Source organism: Pinus tabuliformis, chromosome 4_2, assembly GCF_031772625.1.
Source record: "Pinus tabuliformis cultivar Carrire ecotype Pingquan chromosome 4_2, CPIR1, whole genome shotgun sequence".
Taxonomy (NCBI): domain Eukaryota; kingdom Viridiplantae; phylum Streptophyta; class Pinopsida; order Pinales; family Pinaceae; genus Pinus; species Pinus tabuliformis.
This window is the reverse complement of record NC_142304.1, coordinates 72,104,200-72,125,859: the sequence shown is the minus strand read 5'-3', so window position 1 is coordinate 72,125,859 and position 21,660 is coordinate 72,104,200. Positions and strand designations below refer to the sequence as shown.

At 40.9% G+C, this 21,660-nt stretch overlaps 1 protein-coding gene across 5 annotated transcripts in view; it reads right to left on the bottom strand.

The window, feature by feature from the left end:
- UBP26 (ubiquitin-specific protease 26) overlaps positions 1–21,660 on the bottom strand; it is a 231,549-nt gene that overhangs the window by 128,512 nt on the left and 81,377 nt on the right. For all 5 annotated transcript variants that reach the window (XM_089428211.1, XM_089428214.1, XM_089428213.1 and 2 more), the window contains one exon: positions 2,573–2,681. In XM_089428211.1, coding sequence (XP_089284337.1) covers positions 2,573–2,681 — 109 coding nt within the window. The remainder of the gene's footprint in view (positions 1–2,572; positions 2,682–21,660) is intronic.

The window sequence follows — 21,660 nt, the reverse complement described above, 5'->3', positions numbered from 1 at the left end:
AAAATCCCCCTTTCTTGGTTGCACACAAGCGTCAAAGGGAAAGAGCAATTTCTTTTTGAGCGGGAGCGATCACTCTTGTATAGTTCCGCGTCATTAAAATCACTCCAAGAGCGACAAGAAGTTTTACGGGAGCAATCACTCCCAAATCGCTCCCAGAAAAACTAGGGAGCGCATTTTTTTTCAAGAGCAATTTGGGAGTGCACTCCTTGAGTCGCTCCATGAGCGCTTTCGTTCAAAGTGTGCTTCGAGAGCAAGTGCGAGCGGGGGGGGGTGCACTCCCTTGCTGCAAGCAACCAATATTGCTTCTTTGCTCTTTCAACTTTTCAACCTCCAGATGCTCTTTCTCAAATTTGATTTTATCTCATCACTTCTAGCATGTGCACAAACATCAACACCCGCTACCCCTTCATGCAAAATATGAGCCTTCACTCTTATGTAAGAGCCCTGGTAGATATTTCCATTACTACATAAATTACACCTCCATTCACATGAACACCCACAACCCCCTATGTTTGAGCTTGGTAACTTCCCAACAACATAGTATTCATGTTGCTTGTTTGGATGAGCATGTCAAGGGACATGAGAAATAGCACTATGAGAAGCCATGAATGCTGCAAATACAGTAAAGAAATTTTGAGGGGGGGCACCCCCTTGCTGCAAGCAACCAATATTGCTTCTTTCCTCTTTCAACTTTTCAACCTCCAGATTCTCTTTCTCAAATTTGATTTTACCTCATCACTTCTAGCATGTGCACAAACATCAACACCCGCTACCCCTTCATGCAAAATATGAGCCTTCACTCTTATGTAAGAGCCCTGGTAGATATTTCCATTACTACATAAATTACACCTCCATTCACATGAACACCCACAACCCCCTATGTTTGAGCTTGGTAACTTCCCAACAACATAGTATTCAAGTTGCTTGTTTGGATGAGCATGTCAAGGGACATGGGAAATAGCACTATGAGAAGCCATGAATGCTGCAAATACAGTAAAGAAATTTGCTCACCAATGATAAGGCGACCCACAACTATCCTCTTGCTAGATATACACCAAAGGTTGTTCCCAAGACTCCAAAACACAAGTAAAATTCTTGGAGCCAATGTAAGAAACTTTTCTTGTTGAAGAAACTCTGAGGAATGAGTCAAATGGAGTGCTTTATTTTCAATAAAAGAGAGGTTGCTGATGTTTCTAGAGATTTCAAGCATTTTTGTTTAGAAACCAATCAAATATCTTCATTAATGATTAATTAAGTGTTTTTAGGCTCCCTTTGGATCCCAAGCCCCTTCTAGGAACTTGAGTGGGCCGGCAACCTTCCAAAAATATCCACCAAAACTTCATACAAACTCACCATAACTACCTGAAAACAACCACCTACACATTGTACAATGCTTCCAAATTGCTAAACTTTATACAGTATGGCTAAGAACATTTCAAACCATTTTGTATATGTTTCAATGTTTCCAAGCTTTTTAGGTACTGGAGCACTCCTAGGTGGGTAATTCTTGCAAAAGAGACACAAAGAACGTCATTGTTAATCAACTCAATAGTCCTTGTACATATTTACATATCAACTAAAACATGGATGATAGTACAAACACAACAGCATTGTCATCACTAGTCATGAGAAAATTATTCGAGTGGGGGTTTGTAACTAGGAAGGACAACAAAAGAACATTCACTTTTGAGAACGCAGAGAATGGTATTGTTCTCTTAGTCAACTCAAGAGTCCTTGTCTATATTTGCACATCATCAACTCAGATGCAGATATAAGTACAAACACAATGACATCTTCACTAGTCATGATAACTCTATTCTCAAGGGGCCATCTTTATAAGCAAAGAGGTCCTACGTGCACAAAGATTGGGAAACACAACTACTAACCCAACTAATTAGGACTTCTTAATGAGGATATCCTAATGGTGTTTGCATAATGATGACCTAGTGACTTAACTCCCGACCCACAAAGCAATAAAGTGACATATCCCTCTAACCCAACATATGGACTACCATGTATAAGTAAATTTTCAATTAGTAGGTCGATGATAGTTAGGGCTTAGATTAGTATTGTTGGACAAATTAGCGTATATACAGAAAATTATACTCATCAATACAGTTCAGCTTTTCATGCAACCCCGATAATATTTTGGAGCAATGGCCCTCCACTATAATTCTTTATATTTGGTATATTCAGTATAATTTGACTGTAGATCATGTTGAAGCGTTCCCATTTGTATCAGACCATTGTTGTTCCCCTTCCATTCAATTAAGAAGTACCAACACTTCCTGCAACTATAATTTCTATAAGTAGATCCAATATCAATGTGACTGGAATCTTCATCTAGTTGAAGCACGAGGTAGAGGTTTTGCCTCTAAAGCAGTCCAAAATAAGAGTTAAAAACAATAGGTAATCTTCCATCATGCATAACTTTTATTCTGCAAATCCAAATCCAACACCTTAAAAGTTGTAAACGTAGCTGCACGATTGCTCCAACTTCATGGTTATGATTACTTGCCAGTAAAGTCAAAAGTAGACACAATCAGGTAACTGAAATGTATAAACAACATACCTTAGAAAACAGTCTAACCCAAGCACTAGCAGATATCCTTTTCATCAAAGATAACCTCGTAGGAGGCACTTTTCCATGCTCACATTGAAGATTTGTATTGTCAATAGAGCTGCAAACATTTTTTGTCAGAAAGATGCAACCACATCAAAGAATTGGAAAACAAACCCAAATCTATTATATTGTACATCTGTAAAACAAATAAGGAAGCACATCAATAAATGACGAAACTATGTCAACTTTCTCAAAAATATATTTTCATCTTAAACAGAATTTACCATCCACACAAGGAAACAAAAGAAGCAAGTTCAATTACAAAAGCTAGTTCCATGGACTTCTATATTCTATTGTGACCTTTACTTTGGACGGGGATGACAAAAAGGCAAAGGAAAAGCCAGAAGGCAGCACATCAGCGCAAGATTATGCATAATATGCCTACGCCAACCACAAGACAGCAGATCTAACTTGGTTATTGAGTATGTTTTAAGGACCTAATGAAAAGACAGATACCAATAAAAATCAAATGGTTGCCCACTCCCAGAATGGAAGCCTACAGTTAATGTAAGACACAAAAACAGCCTTTCTAAATCCTAGAGACCGGCATAATTGTGGAGCCTAAAATTGTGAGTTATCTAACAAATTTGGCACCATCCCAATAATAGACATACTGTATTGAATATTCTCCATTGAAAAAATTGGCAGCACAGTAATAGTTGGTGTCGCTTCTTGCTAATTCATAACATTCAACATGGCGATGTTAAAACATGAAAACAATTTAATGAACCTGTATAAAAAGCCAAATAAATTGGAAACACAATGAAAATGATCAAGCCTAGTCCAAAAGACAAAAGGAAAATCAATCTCAAGTACCATACATATAGAGTCCAGACTATCTTCACCTATTAAAAATCACTGAAAAGTTGTTTCCATATTGCACAAAAAAGATTCAGTAAACCATGCCCCACACTAAATTGCAAATGTAAGCATACTGAGGTTAAATATTCTTTAGATAAATATATAGAACAAGAACACAAAACAAACTCGAAAAAAGATGGCAATAATCAATATGACTGTCAAAAATACCCAGTGGAGCAGTCTGCACATACACTCGGAGTTATAAAACAATATCCACATGAATAACTATAAAACAGGCAAATGTTGTAAAGCCAGGCCCTCAATCTTGGCCATGCCTCTTGTAATAAAGCTGGAGATAAATCCTTAAAAAATTTAAGGGAAGAAATGAACTATTAAACAAAAATAAATTGTTGAAACATGTAACTAGGTTCAGTCCTCATGATGACATATGTAATCATGATTTTATCTAAGTGTTATAAAGAGAAAAATAAAATTATTATTATTCTTGAGGAATGGGTTTCATGCTCAAGGGAAAAAAAAATTAGGTCAAACACCCATTGAGTGCTTCTAGGGCTTGTCATTTATTCTACAAGTCAATTGAGTCATTGTCATATATGAAATACCCATTTGGGCATGTTACCTCTTGTAAAGAAAATTTATGTAAAGTCAAAAATGTCAAATAGACCCTCCAAGACCATGTCAGCATCAAAAGAACAACTCGGCCTTCTTGAGTCAACAAGTCGGCCTAAAGGAAGCAATTCGACCGAGAAAGAAGCCTATATATAAGAAGACTTCGACCTCATTTGAAGATCATCCAATCAACTCTCAAGAAGTTTGATCTAAGAAGAGGAGGACGAAAAAGGAAGTTGAATATCTACCAAAGACGGAGAAGAAGAAAGCGAAGGTTTTGGGATAGATTTTGGGCTAAGATTCTTTACACGTGAGAGACTTGGGATAGACTTGCAGCAGAAAGACTGAAATTGCAGCTACCTTAGGAAACCGAAATTTGGTGTGAAAATACTAAGATTGTTGGTCGGGTACTCAAGAAGAAGAAGGCTATCCAAGCAAAGAAGGAAAGGAATCTAATTCATCTCACACATGCAATCTAGGGTTTTTGCAGAAGAAATTGGTGGGGGTCAAAGTTGTTGAAGAATCTATTAGGGGTTGAAATCGCAGAAGCAGTGGGACATTGAAGTTGCAGAAATAGTTCGGGTCAAGGAAAGCTCGTCAAGGAGGAAGGATTGACTTGGTCTTGGAGGGGATTTTTGCTGAAGAGGGGATTTTTGCTGAAGAATGTAACTAGTGTCGGTCTTCATAATTATATTTGAGTCATGATGTATTATATTTATCAAAAGAAAGAAAAAGAAATTTTATTATTAAATAAATTGACTTATTAAAGCATGGGTTTCATGCTTGGGTCAATTGTTTTTAGGTCATAGCCTCCATTGCAGGCTTCTAGGGTTTATGTCAAGTGTCCTTGTCCATGTCATATTGTAAAGAATCCTTCTTGGGATTTATTTGTCAAAGAAGAAATTTATTTTATTGTATTTTAGGTCTTCTAGGCCTCCTCCACCAAGTCGGCCTCAAGGAAGGACAAGTTGGCCTCAACAAGGGAATTCGACCTCACAAGAAGCCTATATATTGGAGCAACTCGACCTCATTTGTCACTCATCTCACACAAGTTCGAATTGCAATAGTTGGGAGCAAAAAAAGTGTAAAGTTCAAGAAGGAAGCTGGAATCGAAGTTTTTGGGTCTCTCTCTCTCTCTCATGTGCAACGAAATTCTGAAGCTGCATCGAAGTTACGAAACTGCATTGAAGTTGTGAAGCTGCATCGAAGCTTTGAAGTTATGAAGCTGCATCAAGGTCGAAGTTGTGAAGCTGCATCAAGGTCTAAGTTATCAAGGTCGAAGTTGTGAAGTTGCTAGACTGGAGCTATTGAAGTTGCTAGATCGAAAATGTAGTCCAAAAGTTGGGTCAAAGTTCTGAAGTTGGGGTTCGAAATTCTAGGTTAAAGCTGCCTTTGAGAAGTTGGCACTTGGTAACTTTGGAATAAATCATCTATCAAAAGGAAGAGCTTACTTGGTGGAGGAGGAGGGTCTTTTGATCTAAGGTCTTGGTCTATCTCATTTGAGTTACTGAAGGAAGAGTTCTTGGCTAGGTTTTCCCCTATTTAGGGGTTTTACCCAATGTTTTTAAAACCGGTCAGCCAGTCGGAACTGGTAACCGATCAAACCGGCCAGCCAGTCGAAACCGGTAACCGGTCAAACTGGCCGGCCAGTTGAAACCGATAACTGGTCAAACCGGCCGACCAGTCCAAACCAGCTAAAAAACCCGGTCAGCCACCCCATTTTGCCAATTTTGAGCCCTAACCGACCGGTTTAGGACGGAACCAGCCAGTCGGTACCGGTAACCAGTCAAACCGGCCAGTCAGCAAGGCCACCGGTCCAAACTGGCTAAAAAACCCGGTCATCCACCCCATTTCGCCAATTTTGAGCCCTAACAGGCCAGTTTCGTCCTAAACCGGTTGGTTAATTGCAATGTTTCACCAAGGTTCCGGGACGAGGGGGCGAGGGAGCGAGGGGGCGCGGGAGCGGCCTATGCAAAAGCTCCCTACCATTTTTTAGGAAACGTGGGGGAGCGTCAGGTCTTAAAAATTTATAAATATAAAATATAATTTATTAATTGAATCCACTATGACAATTTGGTTTGAATTGAAAAGCTGCAAAGCATGATCATTGATATGAATATCATTTGACATTATCCAAATTTATAATATCATATAAAATAATAAATTTAAAATTCTAATTCAGCTTGGTCAAATTCTAATTTAGATTTTGGTCAGACAGAGGGAGAGCTTCAGCTTGATAAGGTAGCCACTGAATTCTGTGAAAAGGTAAATGAACAGATCAGGAACACTGCATTGGCAGTAGAAGGGGCAACTACAATGGGTTGTCCAGCTGTATTGGATCCAACAACTAGAAAGTTTGTTATATTATATATAATATAGACAGTACACCATATGTTGAAAGAAGAGTTTTAGTTCCAGGAGAGATGAGAAGATCACATGAAAGAGTTTCTGACAGTTTACTATCAAATGACATTGACTGCAGGATGACCATCCGCGAACCAACTTGGGTGACCAACAATGGCATGGATAATTTGTCTACCTTATTAGAGCAATGCCATGCAGTTCAAACTTCAAACTAGCAGTATATTTCAGGGGTGAAAATAATTTTCAGACCTGAGAATTCAAGCTGAGCAACTGTGCTCTGTGTAAATTTTGTAACTGTATAAATTCATATATAACGACAATTCTTGAGATTTCTTGCTGCCCATAGTATTTTGTCATGCTTGCAGTAAACACATGTTAGTCTATAGTCCACCCAATTATTTCCCACATGACATAGGTGCTGCTTCCATAGTTTGTATGTCAAATGTCATGCAAATTAAAAACACAAACTAAATGTCTCATATTCTTTGCCTGTCACTCCAATTATCTCCCCACTGTAATCCAGCCATCACTTAAGAAAAAAAGGAGAAGTTTTAAAAGGAAAATTCACGTATGTGCTATATGGTCCAGCAAATTTCCATGATATTGACCCTTTAAAATAACGCTTGTTGAAACCATGAGACAGCACAAGACGTTATCCCCATACAGAACATGAGTAGCTTTGTACCACTTTAGGTCTATTAAATCATAAACTATAAGCAAGGCCATTTTTTTGGGAGCGTGGGGAAACGTCCCCTCAGGGAAGGGAAACATTTCCCTGGCACGTCCCCCTAAGTTTCCTCCATTTTGGGAGCGTGGGGAAACGTCCCCTACTCGTCCCCAAGTCCCCGGGCGCGAGGGAGCGAGGAAACTAGACCCCTAGGAGGGGGGGCGAGTCCCCGTGGAACACTGGTTAATTGCCAAGGCCGTGAAGGACCCACGCAGCTATTTATCCAAGGTGGTTAGGGTGTTTTGGAGGGGTATGTAAGGATCCTTTCCTTCCAAAAACACCCTCTCCAAACCTTTAAGAGGCCCTTCTCCCTCTCATTTGTCTCACACGTCTCATTTGGAGTATTTGTGAGTTTGATTGGGAACTTGGAGAGTGTTGAGTTTTTGCTGGAGTAGTGGAACAACAGAGAGTTTAAGCTAAGTAGTAGTCATCATGCCTCCAAAAGCCAAAGATACTACATGGGCTCATTGTGATGCGATTGATGGCAAAATGACATGCAAATATTGCCAAAAATCCATTGAAGGAAGGGGTATTAATAGGTTCAAGCAACACTTGGCTGGGATAGGAGGCCGTGTAAAGCCATGCGGAGCACCAAATGAAGTAATAGGGCATATTAGGGCAGAATAACTTCAGAAGTTTGAGACTCAAGTCACTGAACCAATAGAGAAGTTTGAGACTGCAAAGTTTGGGAGTCGAGACCCAACCAACTGAGTTTGATAATGATGACTCATGAGAAGTTTCAAGTGATAATGTTAATCGCTATTATCATATATGTAGACTTGAGTCTTGTAGTAGGCCACTGGCCCCATAGTTTGTAGGCTTTTTTTTGCACTCTAAAGGCCATTTAGAGCCTCATTGCTTATGTATTTTGTCGATGATATGTATTGCAGTCGGTGCCATTTTGATATATTCACCTTTACATGGTATATAAATGAGCAAACTTTGCATATTTTGTCTCTATTGGCTCAGAATCAGGGTTTTAAATCTTTAAAATAGTTTCGTTTCATTAAAAATTAATTATATAATGTATTTTTCTAAAACCGGTTCATTTAGACCTAACCAGTCCCGGTTTGACCAGTTCCAGTGGGTAACCAAGTTCATTAGGTGGACCGGTACTTTCATCGGTTCCGGTTTTTAAAACATTGGTTTTACCCTAGTTGTGCGCCTACATCTAGTGTCCTTGATCTTCATGTTTTGGTTTTGGTTTTGGTAATTGCTTGATGAACTAAGATAAAAGGACATAAAAAAGATAATAATAACTCAAAGAAATCACACATAATTATCAACAAGAGAAAATATTTTTGCCCTTCAGATTTTCCAACATGGTATCAGAGCTAAGGTGAAGAATAAGGAAAAAGGCAGCCTGAAGACCTATTGAAGAAAAGAAGATTGAAGGAAGGTCATCAAGGAAAAGGACTATATAAGAAGAATATACTATCTACAAAAACTATGTCTAACTCAATGAAGGGAGAAAACAAACTAGAAGGAGCCTCCAACTACAGGGCCTGGAAAAAGAGGATAGATCTCATCCTCGAAAAAAACAAAGTTTTGGATCTTGTTCTAGGAAATATCAAGAAGCCTACAGTTAATTTTAGATAAAAATGGTATGTTTTATGCTTAGCACAATTTACTTCAATGTTCCTTTAGTAGCCCAATAACAATTTCCAATAATTTCCAATAGCAATCACATTAACTATTAATCACATTGACAATAAATGTAGATACAACATAGAAACAAATGCAGAAGACAAGCCACGACAAGAGGACACCGTATGTGGCGGATGCCAGGACAAACCCCAATGTGGGGAAAACCCTTTGATCAAATCTCCCTATTATTATTCAATAGTTCAACAAAGAGAGAGAGTACAAAAGTCAAATAGACTAGCCCAATACAAAGTCAAATCAACCCTGTCAATTTCTGCAGTCAACCTTCAACCCTAACCAGAAAGTCAACGTTGGTCAAAACAACTGCAAAACACCTCCATTGAAGCTCGGTCAAAGGCAGTCCAATTCGCCCTTCAGCAAAGGTCAAAGTCAACCCAAAATAGTCCCATCAACTCTAGTCAAACTCAGGAAAACAGCAGTCAGCTCTATGGTCAAACAAGACTACAGTCAATGCAGGTCAAACAGCCCCAAAATCCTCGATTTCTATGCCAGATGATGTGGCCTAGAGAAACTGGAATTCTGCCCTCAAAATTGCAGTCAAATTCGGTCAAAACAACCTCAGTCAATGTTGGTCAATGCTGGACAAACAATCTGAAATTCAGTTTTGTTTTAGCCCAGAAGTTTTGACCTCCTAGCCGCATGTGTGAGACAAAGAGAGAGAATATGCCCAAGCTATACGAACCAACCTGATCAAGAGAGAGAAGGATGTATGAGTGAATGATGTCCAAATGAGGTGTGAGGTCTTTTCTATTCATACACTTCGTTGTGGGTGAAGGGACACATCCATTGGGCTTCTTAAGCCTACATTAAGCTGATATCGGCCTGAACAATTTGCACATGTGAGGGAATAAATTCAAAATCACACTTTTGCTTGTCCGAATGAGATGATCTTTATATCAAACTTGGACCTCTCGAAAAGAGGAATCCAAATTGTGGCATGCTTCTTTATAAGGATATCTAGAATCAAAGATGAACTTCAAGCAATAGATGAAATTGTACCAGAAAAGGAGCTCGTAACTTCTGCTCTTCTAGGTCTACCAAAATCTTAGAGTGCATTTGCATCCAGAATCAACAGTTGGAAGGATACTCCAACATTTGAACAAATGTGGAATGCATGCAGTCAAGAAGAATCCAGAATATCGTTAGTAAACAACAAGGAGGATGAAGATGAGAACATCTCAAATGCTTATTCTGTTCATCACAAGAAAAAGGGAATCTTATCCGACTTAGCCTTATGTTTAAGTTTTGAATTGTTTTCCTTTATGTTTTGATCTCTAGAAATTGTAGGTCTAACATGTCTTGTTAGAACACCTTTTATCTTCATAAGTTGCAGGTTTCCCTCAAGTTTGGATTAAGAGGGAGCCTCCACCATTTTACCAAAAAATAAGTATTTTGTACTTTGTTCGTCATAGCTTCATGTTTGATTTCCTTCTCACATCAAGATTTGCTTGCGTTATATTCTAATAACTTTATATGGTTTCCATGGTAGGAAAGATGACAGAATACACAATGGTTATGAAGGAGACTTCAAAGGACAAATTTGAAGCATGGAAGTAGTTCTATTGCAAAGGAAGTCCCTCAAGAATTGATGTCCTACAAGGTTTGTTAAGGAACAACTCGAGGTATGTCTTAGACTATAAGCTTTGTTATAAAGTTCTCTTCATACAAAATGTGTGATCATTCTTCCTTTTAAATTTGTTTTACATTACTGACATCGTTATGTCTAGTGTTTTGAATCGTAAAGATTCTTGTTAGGGTAGTTAACCATTAGATTGAATCTACCCTCATTCTATTATCATTCTTGCGGAACCCTAAAAAGGTTCATTGTAAAACCCTAACCTAAGGGTATGTCGATCCTAATATTGAAACCCTAGTCTACTTAGGGTTGTTGATGAAGTCTAGAATTCATATTCTTTCGATGTTTTGGTATTGCTATAGAAACCCTAGCCTTTTACGGTTTGAAGTTAATGTCTAAGTATTGAAACCCTAGATCTTTAGGGTTTGGTAAATTAGAGTTTATAAGCAAAACCCTTGTGCTAGCTAAAATGAGGTCCTAGGAATGAATCTCTAGGTGTATGATCGAAATCCTAGCCGAGAGAAAATTTGTTTTATTTTTAACCCTGATGCTTGTGTCTTGGGTTTACCTAGTAGACATTGATGAGAAATGTTAGTACATGAATATGTGAGTATGCTAACCTAATTATTGATGCTCATGTTTGTGAACTCTAGGGTTTGTAACAAATCCCTAGTAGAGTTTGATATTCTGGGATATGAAGATATTGTTTCCAATATGATGATTAAATCTAGGGTTTGCAACAAACCCTAGTAGAGTCTAAAATGTATAGTAGAATTGTTATTTAATTGAATTACTAATATCTAAGAATTTCTCTAAGATGGAATCTAGGGTTTGCAATGGATCATAGTAGAATCTGCCATATATCTCTGAAAATAATATTGAGGCCTTAGACAGAATGAGATTGATTTCTTGATTAAGTTGCTTTATGTTGTAGCCTAGGGTTTGCAACAAAACCCTAGCAAGAAGTTGAAGTTTAGAAGTATGTGTCTCTTGTTGATTATGAACCTAACTAAATCTAGGTATTTGATGTCTAAAGTCTAATGCTTCCAATATTGAATTGACATGATTTTGATATAGTTAACTTCATGGTTTTGTAAATGGTTGTACTTGTTTAAGTTGTGCAAGTACATAATCTTCAAGATGTTGGAGATATTCGTAAGTAAAGTTGACTTGATAATATTGGTAAACATGATAAAGAATGAAGATGATCAAGATGACCTTGATGTTGTAAAAAGGAATGAAGCCATGATAGGTTCTTTGATGTTGATCTCCCCAAATTAAGAGGGAGGGCATATTATGATAGTCATGATGGATACCATGAAGAAGAAATTGGAGAATGAATGAAAGTACTACAATGTATTGAGGATGTCTTGGTGTTGTTGAAGAAATAAAAGAAGAAAAGCTTTTGACTAGTTGCATATTAATAACTTGATATATGTTGCATCAAGTTGATTGAAGACCCCGAAGGTTTGTGTTTACTTGTATGTATATTTGAAAGTTTATTACTAATTAGGGTTTGTGCTTGTCTCTCCATAAATAGGTTGAACACTCTAGGAGCATGCTTGGACAAATGGATATATCTAGTTTATTAGGGAGAGATGAAGCATCTAATGGCAGATGCTTGGGAGGACATTTCGTCGGCCTATGTGTGTTTGATGTCTAGATCCCGAAGAGGGAGGGTGGCATTGGTCTTGTAGCTCTGACCATGGGTTGATGGTTAGTAAGTCTGATGGTACCTAGACTGCCTGAAAGCTTTAGTCCATCTTAGTCCCACCTGGATAGATTACCCTGGTCAGGAATCTAGTCTGTAGCACTAAGTGTGTTGAACTCTTCGTAGTTCATTTTGGAGATCTTCCATGTACCTCTATAGATATAGGTAATTATGAATACCTCCCTAGTTAAGAGGGAAGGTTGAAGAATGTAACTAGTGTCGTTCTTCATAATTGTATTTGAGTCATTTATTATATTTATCAAAAGAAAGAAAAAGAAATTTTATTATTAAATAAATTGACTTATTAAAGCATGGGTTTCATGCTTGGGTCAATTGGTTTTAGGTCATAACCTCCATTGCGGGCTTCTAGGGTTTATGTCAAGAGTCCTTGTCCATGTCATATTGTAAAGATTCCTTCTTGGGATTTATTTGTCAAAGAAGAAATTATTTTTATTGTAGTTTAGGTCTTCTAGGCCTCCTCCACTGTAATCTTCCTAAGTAGGAATACAAGTGATATGCAAGCATACAATCGGTTTAGCAAATGTAAAAACGAAATAGATACTAAGAACCCATGGAAAAGCTGGAAATAATGAACTGTTAAGCCATTTTATTACTTCTAGAAGAGAAAAATACAATAGTAAATAGAATGGTGCACTTGGGCTTGTCTTAATCAACAAGCATGTCCAAACCCGGGTGAGCAATAGCTTAACTAATGGATACTACAACTGCTGCACCAATTTGCATTGCGCTACCCAGAAAACTACTCTTCTACTAACTTTCGAATGGCTAGAAACACCACTTCCTGTGCTCAGAAAATTATGAGATTTAGGCTCCTAACTCCTTGGCCTAAACCCAAAATAACCCACGAAGGAATTTAGTTGGTTCAAACTACTGAAATTCAACCCCCAAGGAGCCCAACTTCAACTGCAACTGCAAAACTCAGCCTGTTGGATTCTGACTCCAAAACCTCCTGGAAAATCTCCAAAAGTGTTGGGTTGATTGTTCCTACAAATCCCCTGACTTTCCGAATGAGTTTCCGGGCTGTAGCTCTTGCCCCTAAGTCCCACGAAACAATTGGACTGGCCCTCTGCACTGTCTCCCAGGCCTGGATTCAAATTGTTGGACTAGCCCTCTGCGCTGTCTCCCAAGCCTGGAATTTGAACTGTTGCGTTACTAGCTCTTTTGGCTCCAAAACTCTCAAGGAATGTTGGCCTAATGTTGCTCTTTTGATTCCTTGGCTCTCCCGGCAAATGACTGATCTGTTGTGGTTCAAACTCCTCCTGCATATTCTCCTGGTGGCCCAGGAATATGCATTTCCTGTGTGGCTGAATGGTATTTTTGTAACAAACTCTTGAATCTCCTAAAAATGTTGACAGAACTACCTTCCTAGGGCGGGCACTCAAGGTCCCACGAAGGTAAGGTTGAATCTCCCGCTTGAGAGATTCGTGGCTAAACAACCAGTTGACTCCGCTAAGCAGCAGAGCGAACAACCAAGTAAATTCGATTTGCAAGGTGAATCAATCCTGCAAATGACAGCTTCCTCCTTTTATCTTCGTGGGCCTTCCTTGCCTCATACGGGACCCTCCATTCAGCACTTCGAATTCCTTCCAAGTTGTTCGAATGGCCCAGTTTGAATTCCCACGTGGGTGGCCACCAACTTCCAGTAGCAACCAAATTAAGTCGAAATTTCTCCTAAGTCCCTAAGTCAAAATGTTGGGTTCTTTTCCTTAGCCAAAATTGTGCAAAAATGTGTAGAGACACCCTGTTACAAATGTGTTTGAGAAGGGACATGACAGTCCTCCCCTTCCAGATGTTGCTTACCCTCATGCAACCTTAGAGCTGGGTGCTCCAAAATATGCTCACCCTCCCAGGTGGCATCCTCATTCGGCAAGTTCTTCCAGCGTACCAAGAACTCCCTGATGGTCCTGCTCCTTAGCTTCCTCTTCCTCCTCTCCAAGATGGTCTTAGGCTCCAAAACCAAGTGGCCCACATCATCTAGTGGGGGTAACTCTGCTGCTACTATACCCTATTGCCCCAGCACCCTTTTAAGGCATGAGACATGAAATACATTGTGAATCCTGCTCCCCGGAGGCAGCTCCAGCTCATAGGCCACCTCCCCAACTCGTCTGATCACCCGGTATGGCCCATAGAAACGAGGTTGTAGCTTCTCGGCCCCCTTCTGCTTCAATGTGGACTGCCTGTATGGTTGTAGCCAGAGGTACACCAAGTCCCCCTCCTCGAAATGTCTCTTTGTTCGGTGTCGGTCTGCGTACACCTTTTGTTGGCTTTGTGTTGTCACCAAGTTATCCTTGAGAGCCTTGAGGTTGTCATGGCTCTCTTGGAGCCAATCTTTGGTCTTTGCGGCCCGACTATCTCCAAAAACAACATCAGCAAAAGATAATGCATCATATCCATACAAAGCACGGAAAGGAGTCATACCAATGGAGATGTGGTGGGTGGGGTTGTAGCAGTACTCGCCCAAATGCAGCCACTGAATCCAAGCCCTCTATTGTCCTATCACGTAGTTCCTCAAATACCTGTCTAGCCATTGATTAACTCTCTCTGTCTGGCCATCTATCTAGGGGTGGTAGCTCGTGCTAGGAGTGAGCTCGGTCCCGACAAATCTGAAAAGCTCCTACTAAAAACCTCCCATGAACTTGTTGTCACTATCATTCACAATGTTCTTATGAAGCCCGTGCAACCGAAGATCTCCCTAAAGAACAACTCTGCAACCTGTGCAATCATGTACCTGATGGGGATGGCGAATAAGTGGGCATGTTTGGTCAATCGATCGACTGCTACATAAATGCAGTCCTTGCCCTGCACTGTGGTGAGCCTTGTGATGAAATCCATAGATATATTTTTCCATTTCCCCCTCGGGATGGGAAGCAACTATAGCAATCCTACAGGGTGAATCAGCTCCCGCTTGTTCCGCTAACATGCCTCACACTCATGTACGTGCTTCAGCACGTCCCCCTTGAGGCCCTTCCATGTGAATCTCTCTCTGACTACCATATATGTGTTCTAAAACCCCTGGTGCCTGGATAATGGCGAGTCATGTGCTGCCTGGAGCACTCTCTCCCTCAATTGCGAGTTGGGCACCAAGAAAATGTGCCCAATTGTAATAGATGACCTCATCCATCACTCAATAGCGCTCATCTGCGTGGTACACTCTAAGATATCGCATGCCCTCCTGTCCTTGGAGTACTCCACCAGTAGCTGAGCCTTCCAATCATGGCAGATGCTCATGAGTGATAGACCATCTGGTCTTCGAGATAGAGCATCGGCCACCACATTGTGCTTTCCCCGCACATACTCTATATTGAAGTCATAAGCCTGCACTTGCTGACCCATCTCTGGTGCCTGTCATTGAGCCCCTGCTGCCCATGAGGTGACGAAGACTTTTGTGATCAGTGTTCACCCAAAACCTATTGCCTACCAAGTACTATCGAATTTTGGCAAATGCATGCATGATGGCCAGTATGACCGTCGTGGTAGGAGCATCCGACTCTCGAAAGCAATGGGATGCCCATCGTGTGTGCATCACACTCCACAATGACGGGTTGGGAAAAATCTGGAAGTGCCAAGACCGGGCAACTACTCATCACCTCCTTGAGGCGATCAAAGGCTACCTGTGCTCCATCAGTGCATGCAAAAGCCCCTCTCTTGTGACAGGGTGTTGCCAGCTGTGAAAACCCTTTGACAAACTTCCTGTAGCAGTGTTTTAAAAACCGTTTTTAAAAACCGGTTACCGGTCTAACCGACCGGTTAGCAAGCCTGCCGGTCTAAACCGGCCAAAAAACCCGGTTTGAATGCTGACTTCTCCATTTTTGTGCCCTAACCGGTGAAAACCGGCCAGTTTAGGACGGAACCGGCCGGTTTGTAACAAACCGGCCGGTTTTGTCCTAAACCGGCCGGTTTTAGGCACAACCACCATAAAGTTAAAAAAGCATGTTTTTGACTGTGTTTGAGGGGTTTTGGGGGGCGACTAAGGGTGTTTCAACCCTAACAATGTTGGCAATTAATGGTAATGTTAAATTCTTAAAGTAAAAGTGACATTTCCTTTAATTTTCATTTTCATCCTTTTACTTAAATTTTTAACATTACCATGAAATGACTCAGGATGTTTGAGAGTGGTTTCGACCTCATTGGATTTCATATGGAGAAACTAGAATTTTAGATTTCACTCAAAATTCAGCAGACTTAATGGTTTTCAGGATTTCATGGTTTGGGGGTAAACAATAAATGCAATTAGAGCTCCAAATGATGAGAAAAATTGTTGATCTAGATCCCATTGTGTTGGACGATATTGATCCAACATCAGAATGGGTGGAGGAGACTGAAGAACCTGTGTTTGAGGCTGAATTTGATATCGACATGGCTTTGGCGGGGGATGAAGCAGATTATGTGGTGGCATCAGAACCAGGATCAATAGCGGCATCAAGGAAAGGCAAAGAACCAATGGAAGGCACTAGTCATCCAGGTCGACAAACTCGTGCTTCCATTAGGTCCACTTCTATTGTCATTGGTGGCATTGATACTGAGGTTGCAGATCAGGCTGAGGCATCCTCAGACTCTGAACCAGATGATGTCTATGTAGCTCCTGATGATGATCTTGTGTCTAGTAGTGGTAATGAACTTGATGATTGATCATGTGTATACTGTAGACTTGTAGTAGGCCAATGGCCTCATAGCTTGCAGCATTGTTTTTGGACTTTATAGGCCATTTAGAGCCTCATTTCTTATGTATTTTGCTATTTTGTTGATGATATGTATTGCACTCGGTGCCATTTTGATGTATTCACCTTTACATGGTATATAAATGAGCAAAATTTGCATATTTTGTCTCTATTGGCTTGGAATCATGGTTTTACATCTTAAAAATAGTTTTGTTTCATTAAAAATTAATTATTTAATGTATTTTTTTAAAACCGGTTCGTTTAGACCAAACCAGTCCTGGTTAGACCGGTTCCGGTCGGTAAACCGGTTCATTAGGTGGACCGGTCCGGTCACCGGTTCCGGTTTTAAAAACATTGTCCTGTAGTAGGTGCAAATGCCCTGGTACCGTCCAGTCTCGGATGGCCCATATCTTCTCTGCATGGACCTTCACCCCATCAGCACCGATGATATGCCCTAAGTAGAGCATCTATGTCAAGCCAAACTCGCACTTAGATAGTTTGGCATAAAACTGTTGCTCCTCCAGAATACGTAGCACCTCCTCCAAGTGTTGACGATGCTCCTCCCACGTTCGGCTATAAATCAAAATATCATCGAAGAAAACCAACACAAAGCTCCTCAACTATCCCCAAAGACATGGTTCATGCATGACGAGAAAGTGGTCGAAGCATTGGTCAACCCAAATGGCATGACCAGGAACTCGAAGTACCCATACTGACACCGAAAAGTTGTTTTAGGGATGTCCTAATCCCTCACCCTGATCTGGGGGTACCCCGAATGCAGATCGATCTTAGAGAAGTACTACGCTCCTCTAAGTTCATCCATCAACTCATCTATGCGGGGAATGGGGTACCTGTTCTTCAATGTCTTCCAGTTGAGGGCCCGGTAGTCAATGCACATTTGTAAGGTCCCATCCTTCTTCTTCACCAGTAATACTAAAGAAGCGAAGGGACTAGAACTTGGCCTGATATGGCCCAATGCCAACAGCTCCTAAATGGCCCTCTTTATCTCATCCTTATAAGCCTTGGGATGCCTATTAGGGATAGTGATCATCGCCCACACACCTGGCTCCAACTCAATAGTGTGCTCGAATCCCCTGTCTAGCGGCTGCCTTGGTGGAATGTCCCCAAACACCACTATGTATCTGTCCAACAAGGGTTGAATGTCTGGTGGTGGTGGTTGGGCCTACCCCCCAACCTCTGAAATCCTCAGCTCCACTGCCCACGCAATGTCCTCATGTCGCAGATCTGCCTCCATCCTATGGGCCAAGACTATCTGAGGTGGATAGGAATACATGCCTCTGAGAATTATGGGTTTGCCATCCAACCCAGTAAAGTCCATCTCTAGTTTCTTCCAATCTATAGAGATTCGCCCAAGGGAGTACAACCACCGGACACCCATCACCACGTTGGTGTCTAGCACATCGACCACAAAGAAGTGGTCTGTCATCGAGTAGTTCCCCATAACTACTGTCAAAGCAGGCACATACAAAGTGCATTGCATGGTACAGTCACCTGGTAGCAGGACTGAAAAGCCCTCAAATTCAATCGTGGTGAGGCCCCTCCTTTGAACCAACTGGGCATCTACGAAGTTGTGGGTAGCCCCACTATCAACTAGGACTGACACCCATTGCCCCTATATGGTGCCTCTGATCCTCAATGTCAAGAATTTGGGGACCCTGCATAAGGAAGCAAGGACTTCCCCGAATGGAGCAAAGGATGCCCCTCCCTGTGGAGGTGGAGGTGGTGCCCCCTATCTGTCGGACTCTCACCATCTCCCACACCACACTCTTGCTCCATCTCTTCCTCCTGGTCACTGTCTGAAAAGACCTCAATATAGTGTGCTTTGTCGGTAGTGCACAGATGCCCTGGTGCCCAAGGCTCTCTGCATGTGAAGCACAACTTCCTCCTCCTGAGGTCCTTTCGTGTGTCATCATCTAGTTGCCCCCTCCCCTATGTAGTCCTCTGAGGTGGAGGTCTAGTCTCATGCCCCTTCTGTGGGAATGGGGTCCATGCACGAAAAGGCACTCTAGTCTTGGGGATGGCCCCCTCTAGATATTTGGTGCACAACACTGCCTCTTGCAGCGTTGGAGGTCTACGTGACTTCACCAGTGCACACAAGGGCTCAAGTAAGCCCTTAATGAAGGTGTATGCCCTCCGAGCCTCTGATAGATCCGGAACCATCACTGACACTCGCTGAAACTCTAAGATGTACTGCTCCGAGTTGCTTGTCTAGCACAGTTGGGTCAGCTCCCTGAAATGGGCCTCCGAATTTCTCTAGTCAAAACGTTCCACCAACCTCCTAGTAAAATCCTCATAAGAAGACACATTGGCATGCCCTAGGGCGGCCAAGCCATGAAACCACCAGTCATGGGCTTCCCCCTCCATGTGCAGCGTGGCCATCTTAATGTCTTCCTGTTTTGTCATCCGGTTGTGCTGGAAGTAGGTGTCCATCTTCTCAGCCCAAGCCCTAACAGTGCACTTTGGTGTTGCGACAATACCCCCTAGTCTAAGAGTGAAATCACTCAGATTTCACCGTAGAGCTTCAATGGAGAATGAGATTTGCAAGAAAAACTGAGGTATCCAAGTTCTATCTGTTGATTTTAAAAGTTATTTGGTATTTTCTATATTCCCTTTGCAGGTGGAGGAAATGCCTGAAACTTGAGCCCTGGGAAACGAATTCCATGACCAAATAGAGGTTGAGTTTGTGGTTTATAGTGGTTGTTCATTTCATGGCAGCAGATAGAGGGCATCAGTAGCTCAATTCACATCTTCTGAAAGGCAACTCGAACACCCAATCACAACTATCCCTTATTTTATTGCATGGACGAGTTCCCTGGTTGCTTGGGACTGCATATTGATTGTGAAACTGAGGATAATGGTTGTGGAGCATACTCAGAAGCTTAAACAGGCCTATCAATTAAATTCTGGGCTGCATATTATTTAGAGGAGAGAGCATATGCGCTGTAGGAGGTAATACAAAGCTACAGGCAGGCCATGTCACATGTTTGGGGCATCAAATCATTTCTCAAGAGGTTGCATCTCCCTTCTGAGCATAGCCATGAATTTTGGAGCATTATAGAGACAATCAAAGGATTATTCCTCACTATTGTAACCTCATTTAGGAGATTGTGTACCATCTCAAGGCATAGTTGAAGAGGATTTCTGATGTCAAAGACCCTTGTGCAAGGGCTGTCAACAATTGCCAGAATTACTCTGAAACTGAGAGAAGTTCTGTAGCAGCAGTTTGTGCAAGGATGTGTATGGACCAAGACTAGAGACCAAATTGAGTTGAATATCAGCCCATCTTGCTTGTTGATTGAATGTGGAAGATGTTGGTGCAATTTACATATGACTGGAATGAGTTTTAGAGTGAATATCACTGTTGGACTGCTACATTACCAGGTTCCTCTAGTCCATTGTTTTTCCAATTGTATTTGCACAGTAATGAAATAAAGGGACAGTTATGGCTATTTTCGTTGTGATAAAATCAATGTACCAGAATTTATAGATTTCTGAGCTGTCATAAAAAATATAGATGTGTTTTGGTAGAATTGTGGGTTCATATGAAGTAGAAAACACATTGTCCATCAAACAAAATTAAAAGACACATATTTACTAAAAAAAACTCAAAAATTTGTGGTCAATTGGGTAGTTTCCTTGTTTGGAATCTTACAGTGTCAGAAATATGAGACCAACTACAAGAGTTGGGGGAAATAATGTCCGACAAAAAAATGACCACTGTGGTGCTCAATGCACTACTTGATGAATGGGGCAACTTCCTATCAAGCATCTATGGAAAGAAGGAAGCCACCCCATTTAATGAACTTTGGTCATTGTGTAATATTGAAGAAACCAGGTTAAAAGCAAAGAGTGATGTTGGACCAAATAAACAAGTTCATGCATTTGCTGCCATGTCTAGGAGAAAAGGAAAGTTTGGTAAATTTGGTCCTCAAAAAAAAAGAAGATCGATATGTCAAATATATAATGTTATGGTTGTCAGGATGTAATGTTCCCAGATTTTGTGAGTGGAAAATAATACAACTCGAGTGGGCCTAATGGTTAAGAGCATGTGTTTCCTCCTAAGAGGTCGCAGGTTCAAAACCAGAGGGGGGTAGACTCGGTAGAGTATGTATGCCTTCGTAGATTTAGCAGTCAAATCACTGCGTAGAGGTGGGTCCCTTGTCCCACACACAAACAAGGGGGCCTCATAGACCAATTTGGTGTCTAGCTTGGCCGTGACCTTAAAAATGGATAATAATAATTATTTTATTGGTAAACGGTGGAAAATTAATATTTTATTGAGAAATGAGGCAAATCATTATTTTATTCAAACTGGTGGCAAAAGTCTCCTAGTGGAAATTGGGCCCTGCCAATAAAATGGGAAAAAGGATCTAGAAGCTAGAGGGAGGCTCCATGTAGAATTATAAAACGGGGAGGAACTCAATGGTGTTGATTTTTGTAGCATCGAATGTGTTCTAGCCATGAAATTTTGTGGAGAGGCTAGAATACATGTATTCTCCAAAACCCAGAATCGTTTCTGGAAATTCCGCCTAGAGACGGCATAATTAAAATAATTAATTTTTTTAATGGTTCCTAAGTCTAAACTTAGGAAATTTGGTTAATTAGAGGGTATTAATTAAGCCATGGTGAGAATCTTCTAGAAGAAGACATGGATTGATTTCATGTTAATCTTAGCCATCAATTATGTTTTAATCTTGGTCGTTGGTGCTCCAATAGAAGATTATAAGAAGTCATCGATGGGTAGATGGAGAACACACCAAGGCAGATACTCGGTTGCTCAAGTAGATAGATTTTCTCAGCGACTAAAGTTCGGCAAGAGAAAATCGAGTCAGAGTGTGAGTTGCAGGTGGGAGAGAGAGGGCA